Here is an 11,413-nt window from a genome sequence, read left to right on the forward strand (position 1 = left end):
CCTCCTGTCAAGATTTTCAGTAAGGTTCATCTTTCACTGGGTGATGGGTGTTCCCCACGACCTCTCCCCTCACTCTAAGACCAAATATATTATAATAGTATTTATTAAGGTTGAGTCTAGCATTTTGATGAGCTAAAAGGCATTTTCTGAAAGGCATGTGAATGGCCCTCCAAGCTGGGTGCCTTGTCATAGGGGATGGTTTCCTTCACCTGAGTGGTCAAGCCGTTTGTTAACAGTACGGCAAACCCACCCCCCTCCCAGGGTGGAGGCTGCTGCCTCCTGTGGCCTGTGCAAGTGGTTGTTTTTTGTTATTCTTAATGAATATTTTGTTTTCTTATTTTTTTATTCAAGTACAATTAACATACAGTGTTATACCAGCTTCACGTGTACAATGTATTGATTCAACAATTCTATACATTCCTCAGTACTCATCAGTATAAGTGTACTCTTAACTCCCTTCATTTTGGTGGACAGATGGGTGGCTGGTCTGGTGGGCAGAGACAAGACGTACACTTGCACCCAGCAGACCAGCCTGCAATGACTCAGCGTTATTATCTGGGAGCTTTCGCACCTTTTGTGCTTCACTTGAAGTTCTGGCAAATTCTTTCCTTCTGTAGGTTGACATCAACATTGTTTGGCTTCCCGTTGCTGTTTACAAAAAAAAGCAAACACCCATATATCTGGAAATATAGGATTTATGTTTTACTACTGAGTCTCAACATTAGTTGGGGTGTTGGGAAAGAGCTTAATTTGGCTGCTGAGTGGAAACCAAGGGGCTGTGTCTTTGAAAAGATGACACCAGTGGGCTCGGTGCCTAAGCGTCAGTGCCCGCGCAGATGGAGATTCCAAAGATACCCAGGAGTCCGGTCTTTGCGCATGCCTCCGCATGGATGTCATCTGAAAAAGGGAGACATTTTTAAAGAAAGAGCACTAAGAAATATATTATTAGAGTGCAGCAAACCAATGCCTTTTTGTTAATGTTTTGACCGGGGGTGGGGCTGTACATGTATTTTCATGATCCCCAAGTTTTTAGCTATCCTTGTATTGCAAAGGATAGTAATAGCTTAACTTAAAGAAGACTGACAATTCCTAGAAGTGCTGTCTGGCTCTCTTTGATTGATGCTATGACATTCTGCATTGGTGACCTGCCTGTGTGCTTTTACTTATGAGTACTAATGACCCTACCAAAAGAAAAATGTCTTAAATTTTTTTTTCCTGGAGAGTAAAAATGTAATAAATGCTAATTATTGTCTTTTTTCTCTACCTTCTACTGTTCTGGGGAGTTTACCTTTTTGCGTTCTCCATCTGTGGCCTGGCCTCTCTTTCCCTCTGGCCACTCTCCTGTGTTTGGAAACTTTGTATAAAATGCTAGTAATGACTGGTTACCTGGATGAATCAGGGCTTTCTACCTGTTGGTCAGTGCACTCTGCTTGCTCTTCCTAAGACTAGTTTCTAAGACTATCCTAGATTCCTAAATGTTTTTTTAAAACTTTTTTGAAGAATAATTGACAAATGTATTTGCATGCATTTAAAGTGTACAAGGTGATGATTTGATATACATGCATATTGTAGAATGATCACCAAGATCAAGATAACACATCCATCACCTCACAGAGTTAACATAAGTAACTTGTTTGTATGTGTGTGTGGTAAGAATGCTTAAGATCTACTCTCAGCAACTTCCAAGTATACAGTACTGTTTTACTGACTCTGGTCACCATGCCTCATATTAGAGAATACAATAGTTTTTCCTTGGCACCCAGGACATTTTTAAATTTCATCCTCTATGTTAACCCATCAACTTCTCCACCAGACTATGTGTTCCTTAGGGGCAGAGTTGTATTCGTTTCTGCATCTCCCTAACATTTAGCACAATTTCCACACATGGCAGGGGTATGAAATTCCCAAAGTAAACCGAATTGGGTCATGTTCCACGTTGATTTGCATTTCACACAACACCTAGCAGAGCGCCCCGCACATTGGAGCTTTCAGAAAATACGTGATGAAGGATTATTGGTACTCACGTGTCTTCTCCACCACTTCTCCCTTATACAGGGGGACATGACTGCAGAGCTGCTTGATGGGGGAGCCGAACAGGAACCAGTCTACGTGAGTGATCAGAGACTGCAGTGGGCTGTACTTGACCCAGATGTATTTGTCCGAGTACATGTTTTTCAGAGCCTACAGTAATATGGTAGGAGAGGATAGGATAAAGTAAGCTGACATCATCATGTGTGCCTTATGCTAAACTGACTTTTTCTTTTTCGTTTAATTAAGCAGAAGGCGGTCGGGAATCTCAAGACACCATCACTTTCTGAGCACTTAGTCTGCAGAGGGACCTCATTATTACCAATGTTATTTTACTGCCGGTGACAATAAAACCCAGAGAGGGTAAATCCCACGGCAAAGGTAGCACAGATGGGAAATTAGAGAGGGAGAATTAAACACCAGGTTCCTAGCCTTGTGTAGGGTTTGCTTATTCTCACTACCCTGTATTGTTTCTTTGCACCTTCATGTTGTTGGATATTAACTTCACTCATTTTTCTGCCAATCACTATTTCTGAGAGTCCTGCTGTTCAGTCCTTTCTACAAAAACACTGGAATTTATTATAGGCTCTTGTATCGGGGGCTGTATGGTAGAAGTCAAGCTAAGAGGGGTGCCTGGGGGGCTCAGTGGATTAAACTTCCAACTCTTGATTTCAGCTCAGGTCATGATCTCATGGTTTGTGAGCTCCAGTCCAGCATAGGGCTCAGTGCTGACAGCATGGAGCCTGCTTGTGATTCTCTCTCTCCCCCTTATTCTCTGCCCTTCCCTTGCTCTCTCTCTCTCAGAATAAATAACCTTAAAAAAAAAAAAAGATATCAAGCTAAGAGATGCACTCCTGCTCCCAAAAACAATAAATGTGAAAACACTTTAACAGGTGGAAAGTACATAACCATGGTAAGATATATATCATGATCTTCCCCCTTACTCTCTTTGTTCCCATACAGGTACCAGTTTTCCCCTGCTCAAGAACAGGAAATATGCAAGGGTACCGCAGAGTTACCTTCCTCTCATAGATGTATCGTTTTAGTTGGTCCAGAGCAGGGATGGCTTTATGTTTCATGTCCAGGATGTAGCAGGCTCTTCGGGAGAGCACCCTGGATGCGATGTAGCGCTGAGACAGAAAGAGCACAGTTACTGGCCTTCCTGGTTCCCTGGGTTCTGAACTGGTGGGGATGGCATTTGAGCCTTGAGCTTGAACAATGAGTGCCAGTGACTGCTTTTCAATCTGCAATCCATTCCAGCCATGACTTCTTTTACACGGTAGTTTTGTTTTTTCCCCTGCCCTTTCTATCTCTAAAATTGTGCACCCCACTTGTCATGCTTTGCAACGAGGGCCTGTAGTTTGGGTTTAACAATTAAGAAGCATCAGCTCTCCGGAAGCCTGGGTAGCTCAGTCCGTTGTGCATCTGACTTCAGCTCAGGTCATGATCTCACAGTTTGTGAGTTCGAGCCCCACAGTGGGCTCCCTGTGGTCAGCGCAGAGCCCCCTTCGGATCCTCTGACCCCCTCCTACCCCTGTCCCTTCCCTGCTTGTGCTCTCTCTCTCTCAAAAATAAATAAATATTTTTTTAAAAAAGAAGAAGCAACTCTCTGTCTCTTTCTGTTGATGTTGTTCTGCCTTTTCCTCAATTTGGAGTAAATTCAGTATTCTTTAGAACTGTGCTTTCCAATATGTTAATTACTAGCCACATGTGCTATTTAAATTTAAATTCAAGTTAAAGAAAATTTAAAACATATTTCCTCTGTCACATATCTCAAGTGCTCAGTAACCACAAGCAGCCAGTAGCTTCTCTACTGGAAAATGTAGATACAGGACATTTCCACCATTGTAGAAATTTCTACTGGACAGCGCGGCTGTCCTTGACATAACTCACTCACCGCTAACACACACACACATGCTTCATCTATTCTCCCCTCCTTCACTGTCTTCTCTCCATCCTTTCTCCACCTCAGACCCAAGCTGGCCAGACAGGTATGAGCTGGAGGAAGGTAGGATGAAAACAGCAATGGTGGGTGGGGCCCGTGGAGCCAGAAGGAACCGGAAGCCATCTAAGCTTCATCCTGAATGGAATTCTCTCTATGGAGTTCCAAATAATTATACAGTCTGTGAGGCTGTAAATAATTAACAAAACAAATTCTTCTAGTTCCTATTTTTCAATTCTCACAAACTGACAGTTCCTAAAATTCAAAAATAGACTGAGGCAAAGCCTGATGACAGTTGAAGAGGCTTAAACCAAGTCTTTACCACTCTTTTTTTTTTTAAAGACCTTTTGGGGATTTCCTTGAAATCTGTTTTTAAAAACAACTTCAGTACAGCTTCCTTTAAAACTGTATCTTCCAAAGATTCTATACTTTCAAATGTGTCCTAGAACTGCCAATGCCGATGAGGGGGAGGAATGTACGGAAGTTTCTACAAGAAAAGGAGAAGGAAAGCGTGTTCAAATGGTCGGTCAGAGGGACTACAACCACAGCACATAGCTCTCTCCTGTAGGTCCCTAGTCAGGTGGTACAAATGGAAAACAAACAAATAAATAGATAAAGGACCTAATAACCTTTCTGAGCACGTTTGAGACTTGTTGTTAATACCAGCAACTGAAACTTGAAAATAGTTTGGAGTTGTTGGTTAACATGCTTTCCTTCTTCCCGAAGAAGTATGATTTATTGCATATCCTACTTACATAGTTAAATGTGTACAGTTGTTCTGGATTTCTGCTATTATGTGATGGTTTATTCTATAATCATTCTTTTTCTGCATAAGTGTCTGTATTAGAAGCCCTAAGTCATTCATTTATTCATTCAATGAATATTTTTGAGTGTGCCAGGGCTTGCTTTGGGCTTGGTCACCCTTCTAGGCACTTTCTGAGCCTGTAGTGAGACAATATCATTATGCTTCCAATTTCCACCTGAAAAGGTCAAACAAGTGTGTATTTTCCTGTCACACTTTTTTTTTAGAAATGGTTTTGTTTGTTTGTCCATCAATCGCTTGGTTATCTAAAGGGAAAAGGAGAAGTCAGAAAATTCTGAAAGCATTGCCAGTATAGTTCTTGGAATTCAGATGCATAGGAAATGGCTACCCCATCATCCTTGAGAAACCCAGTCTTGGGGAATGTAAAAATTCCCTTGCTGCTTACATGTTTATAGTCAAAAACCGTGGTAGAGGAGCATGATCCTGCATGGATGTTAATGATGGCGAAATGGTTTTCATTGTCAACTGTCACTGTCTCCTGAAGATTGCCGCCATTATTGTTTGGGCTGATGATGTTATAAACCTAGATCAACAACAAAGACATAATGGTTTCTCCGTAAATCATATGCATTGGAAAGGCAACCCACCAGGTAAAATAAAGTCATCCACTTGCTGTGAATGGGAGATCGAAGCCTGAAACCTCTTCCCTGGCATCCTATACCAAAAGCCCATGCTTAAATAAGAATGTGAGGCTCTTCTTCATAGTTCACTATGTTATATATGGGAGAAGTAATGACATCACAGGAGAAATGAAATTGACCACATTTTACAGCAATGGGTTGCATTTTTGAAGGCATTCCAGTTAGAAATAACCAACCTTATTGATTGCACTATTGGGTATTTCTGGGATTCCATCCCAAACAGGGCTCTCTCCTGTCCTTCAGATTATCTTGTATCTTCCTTTTCCTCTCCCAATATCTCCAAGATATAAAGTCCATAATGAACCAACTTACGTCGTATCCATGAGATTGTGTCCCAAAGATGGCCAGCACCAGGCATACCACCTGAAAAACAGACCAGTTGCATCCATTCCACTGAGGGCAAAGACATAAGGAGACACTGGACAGGACAAATACAAGTATCTCACATAGTATCTCACACCTAGAGACACAAGTGGGTGGTCATGAATGGTCAACAGTACATTTCCAAAATGTGAAAACGCATTCACTCATTTGACAGACATTTATAGAGTTCATGCTATTTGTCAAACATAAGATTCTACCTTTAATACCCAATTCCCAACCCTTCCCAACATTATAATCTTCTAGGTAGCATATGTTCTTACACCAAGAACAACTTGGAGCAGGTGAATAGTGAGGAAGGATTTATTTTACTATGGGAATACCCTGGTGTGATCCACACTAGATTTGGATTATAGGAGTCAAGTTGTGTTTTCTGGTTAAAAAAAGAATTATTTAATTCCTTGGGGTTGAGAGGGTAAAATAGATTTAAAATGGATTCATGGGTGACAGAAATACAATGGATTCCCAAGGAAAACATGACAATAGGGTGCTTGGAGGCATGGTTAATTTTTGAGGCTGACATTAAGGAAAGTTCTATATTCTTTTTAGTGATGCCATCAGACAAATAAATGTTAGGTTAACCGGCTGATACTGACACTGAGGCAGTTCTGAAATTTTGCTGTAGTTATGTTAAGAGTTATCCAACATGTTGATCCCAGTTTTGTGCTCTTTTCTGAACATCACAGTGTATGGCACTTTCATTGCAAACCGCTTATGAAGGGAATCTGCAGGGAAGCAGATATTTTTAAGAACCATCAGTAGGACTTTTCTACTCCCCTAACAATCACCAATAACATTTCTCTTCTGATGACTGGGGGTGAAGTGTCTGACGAAAACCTGTGTGGAGATATCCAACCTGCCTACCTGCATAGCCACATACCTTCTCTGACTCCAGGCCAGCTCTAGAAACCTTTGATGCTCCTCTGGATACTATATAATGGGTCTACAGAGGTTTGAACAGATGGGTGGAGGACTGACCACCATAGTGATATAATTACAGAAAGCTCAAAAAGTGTCCCCTGCCCCCAAATAACCACCCAATCAACATCATGATTAATACACCACGGTTACAGCTTTGTTTCGGTGATAGATCTCCTCTTGGAAAATCAAGAGACGCCTGGGGAGAGGGAACTTTTTAAGTCAACCATCTTGAACACTTGATGGGGAGGAACTTATCATTTTGTTTTTTCCCTCAACAACTAAATGAGAATAGGGGACACATGACTGGGGAAAGAGTTCCATTCTGGATCAAAACACAGTCCTCTGTTCATGGAGCACGGCAGTGTGGGACCATGGGAGACTGAGACCAGGGCTGAGATTGGCAGGAGGAGAGGTGGTCATAGCAGGAATGTTCCTGCCAGTGGGGTCTGAGAGGGGTACATTTCAAGTCTAAACCTCACATTTACTGGCATGGGAAAATCACATTCCTCTGTGCCTCGGTCTCCTCATCTGTGGAATGGGGTAATACTACTCAACTCACAGAGTTGTGGAGTGAATAGATCAAAGTATTTATGTGAAGTGTGTAGCATAGGACCTAGTATGCACTTAGAAAAATGACAGCTGCTATTATCTTTTTTTTAATTACCACTTCTTTTTTAAATAGTAAATGCTGCTGTCCTAAAATGCCTACAATCTTCCCAAGCTCATAATTATTTAAAATTCTCCAAATTAAAATTCTCTAGGTATTTCCAAATTCTTTCCTTGCATTTTTAAATAAACATCTCAGAAAATAGACGATGGACAAGTAAATATCTGACTTAATATTCAACACTATCGCTGCCAAAGACACTATTTAATTCAATCATAGAAGCTTAGAAGCATGCACAGTGTTCATCTAAGTCTTCTGAAATCGAAGGCACATTGAATTTGAACATTCTCTGCAAGAGCCACCACAAGAGTATAAAGAAGCATAAGCAAATACTCACGAGGATTTTCATTTTGCCTGATGGGAAGAAGGTGCCCAAGCAAGTGAGGCTACCGGTGCAACTTCCACCCTTTATATTAGCTTTAAGGTGTGGAAATCTCTTTCCAGAACAATTAATTTGGAAAAGGCCATGTCCATATATCTGACACACCCCAGCAAACACCTTTATCAGGATTGAGACCCAGTCACATAACCTGATATCAATAAAGTTCATTAGTCAGTAGTAAAAATTTACCACTTGGTCACTCAGTAAATATTCCTTGCTTATCTGCATTATGTTGCAGTTAAGATTTCAATTTCCGCCCTTTAAAAATATTACAGGATGCTTGTTCTAAACCAACATCTTATAGACATACAAGGACACAGTCCTACTATCTGCCCTAATGTTAAAGTCCTCCCTTAAGAATCTTCAATGTCTTTTCAGGTCTGCCCTGCATTTTGAATTCTTCTGCCCAAAGACTGGACAGAAGACAAGAGTTGAACACTGGCTGGGAGGGGGGGGGTCCCTATGACCTTATTTCTTCTCCCTTTTGAAGTTGGTCCCAATTTCCAGAGATTCATGAGAAACAAGATTCAGATAGCACTCTGCCCAATTACCAGGATTAGCCAAATTTTTACATGTAGCATTGCCCAAAACTCCATAAAAACTGTGTTATATATCTCTAGTTATCCTGAAATGCACTGGAAATTTCTCAAATTCAAAAAAAATAGAATAAAGTTGGATTTGTGTAATTTTTATAATGCCACGATAAAAAAATATTTGGCTAGTGTTACGGTAGAATCATTAATTCAGAAGGCGGGGAAATACAAAAACAAACAGTACCTGTAAATGACAAAACTGTTAAATATTGAGAATCACTATGGTCAGCAGAGAAATAACGTAAATGATGTTCCTGTTCTACAGCTGGAATCACTTCCTAACTAGCTGCTTAAAATAAGAGGTTTTTCAAAAGCAGACATTGGGCATTTTGGGGGTTGCCGACTTTACTGGAGTTCCCCTACCCTGGCTGGTTAGCTGGCGTGCATGTAAAACGTGCTGCTTTATTAAATCTTTTTGAGATACTGGCAGCAAGAAGGATTACAGTGTTGTAGTACAATTGCAAATTTTCTCCCATATCTGGTTCCCAAGCCCCCCAAAATCAAGCCAGTTCCCACACCTGAGGCAGACAGAGGTATTACGTACTTGCATTTCTTCCTATTTTTGTCTGCCTTCTTTGTATTGATAAAGACTTCACATTCTTTTTTTCCCTTTTATTTCTGGAAGTTTTCAACTTTTTTATTTAGTTCTAACTTTGATATTCTAGCATGCATACTTAATTTATCACATTCCTTACAATCCAAAAGGTATCCTGCATTTTCATCTTCTCAACAAAGACAAGAACTCAGTAACCTTTGACTAATTACTGAACATTTTTCCATCCCCATATTGGTATATTTGTGCAGCATTTTACTTTCACCTTTATTAATTTATTTTTATTTTTTTTTTAATGTTTATTTTTGAAAGAGAGCGAGAGAGAGAGAGCGCGCGTGCGCGAGTGAGCGGAAGAGGGGCAGAGAGAGGGAGACATGGAGTCTGAAGCAGGCTCCAGGCTCCCAGCTGTCAGCAGAGAGCCCGATGCAGGGTTTGAACTCACCAACTGCGACCAACTGCGACCAACTGCGAAATCATGACCTGAGCCGAAGTCAGATGCTTAACCGACTGCGCCACCCAGGCACCCCTTACTTTCACCTTTAAAAAATAGCACAAAGGGGCGCCTGGGTGGCGCAGTCGGTTAAGCGTCCGACTTCAGCCAGGTCACGATCTCGCGGTCCGTGAGTTCGCGCCCCGCATCAGGCTCTGGGCTGATGGCTCGGAGCCTGGAGCCTGTTTCCGATTCTGTGTCTCCCTCTCTCTCTGCCCCTCCCCCGTTCATGCTCTGTCTCTCTCTGTCCCAAAAATAAATAAACGTTGAAAAAAAAAATAGCACAAAAATACTTGTTTCCCATCAATAGATAATTAAATTAATCAAATTTTTGTGCTAATTCTCATTTTTTATATCCCCCAAAGTTTGTTTCCTCTTGGCTTAAGTATATCTTTTATAGTTCTTTTATTGAGATCCAATAGATACTAATTTTTTTGTCTTTTTATGTTTAAAAATACCTTTACGTTTTTATCATCCAATATTGTATTTATTTAAAAAAAATTTTTTTAAAGTTTGCTTATTTTGAAAGAGAGAGCACAGGCAGGGGAGGGGCAGAGACAGAGGGAAAGAGAGAGAATTCCAAGCAGGCTCTGCACTATCTGTGTGGAGCCCAATGTGGCACTCGAAATCATAAACCACAAGATCATGACCTGAGCAGAAGTTGGACACTTAACCGACTAAGCCACCCAGGCGCCCCCCCCCCCCCCGCAAAACAAGATTTTATTTAAATTCAAGTTAGCATATAGTGTATTGTTGGTTTCAGGAGTAGAATCTAGTGATTCATCACTTACATACAACACCCAGTGCTCATCACAAGTGCCCTCCTTAATGCCCATCATCCATCTAGCCCATTCCCCCACCCATCTCCCCTCCAGCAACCCTCAGTTTGTTATCTATGGTTAAGAGTTTCCTATGGTTTGCCTCTCTCTCTTTTTTAATTTTGTTTTATTTTTCCTTCCCTTCCCCTATGTTCATCCGTTTTGTTTCTTAAATTCTACACATGAGTAAAATCATATGGTATTTGTCTTTCTCTGACTGACTTACTGCATAATGCATTCTAGCTTCATCCATGTCATTGCAAATGGCAAAATTTCATTCTTTTTGATGGCTGAGTAATATTCCACTGTATATTCCACTATATATATATATATATATATATATATATATATACCACTTCTTTATCCATTCATCAGTCAATGGACATTTGAGCTGTTTCCATAATTTGGCTATTGTTGATAGTGCTGCTATAAACGTTGGGGCTCATGTGCCCTTTTGAATCAGTAGAAAATGTCTTTATTTTCTTCTCACTTTAGAATTGTAGTTACAGGTTGACAGGTATTTTCCTTCTAGCACTTTAAAGATGTTACTCCATTGCTTTCTGGCACCCACTGTTGCTGATGTGAAACATGATATCAGCATGGTTGCAATGTTCCTAATTTGTTCTTTTCCACAGCAATATGCGGTTCTATTTCTGCCAATTTTATTCTCATAATTTATTGTTCTTTTTTACAAATTTAATGCCTTCATTTATATCTGAAAGTATCTTAAACACATCCTTAGTTAATGTCTTTTTCTTGCTATTTTGTTGTTCAAACCAAATAGTAAATCCATTTATTTCCACCTATTTACTGGGTTAGTTACCTTTATGTAAGTTGAAATCCACTTTAACTCTTACCTTGTTTTTTATAATCTTTTCTTTATTATGACTCTTGCCATTCTTTATCATGGTGCAGCCAATGAATTCATTACCAGGTCATTTTTGCCATATCTAAGAAAGGGCTGAAAACCTGCTGTTAGGGGGGAAAAGAGTTCCAATTCTAAATGGCCCTGGGATGAGGGTGTAGTTATTTAGGCAAGCTAATGTAGATCCTACCATAAGAAAAAAATTAATTCCAAGTTAATTTTTTAAATACATATAAGCATTGTACATATAGTAAAAGAAGTCAAAAACAAAAAGGAAAAAGGAACAAACTAGAGGAAAATACAGGTGAA

General features: G+C 40.2%; 1 protein-coding gene across 1 annotated transcript; it reads right to left on the minus strand.

Annotated features, from left to right (window-relative positions):
* Window positions 1–379: 379 nt before the first annotated feature.
* Window positions 380–11,191, minus strand: GKN2 (gastrokine 2). Its single transcript, XM_047068935.1, has 6 exons — window positions 11,097–11,191; window positions 5,747–5,797; window positions 5,179–5,316; window positions 3,048–3,158; window positions 2,025–2,181; window positions 380–897 (listed from the first exon to the last, which is right to left on the minus strand). Exons 1-6 carry the CDS (start codon window positions 11,145–11,147, stop codon window positions 815–817), a joined length of 591 nt encoding a protein of 196 aa, XP_046924891.1. The 5' UTR covers window positions 11,148–11,191; the 3' UTR covers window positions 380–814.
* Between the last annotated feature and the right edge of the window lie 222 nt (window positions 11,192–11,413).

This window comes from Lynx rufus, unplaced genomic scaffold (assembly GCF_022079265.1).
Source record: "Lynx rufus isolate CCGP_SWC_20201006 ecotype Redwood Valley unplaced genomic scaffold, mLynRuf1.p SCAF_8, whole genome shotgun sequence".
Taxonomy (NCBI): domain Eukaryota; kingdom Metazoa; phylum Chordata; class Mammalia; order Carnivora; family Felidae; genus Lynx; species Lynx rufus.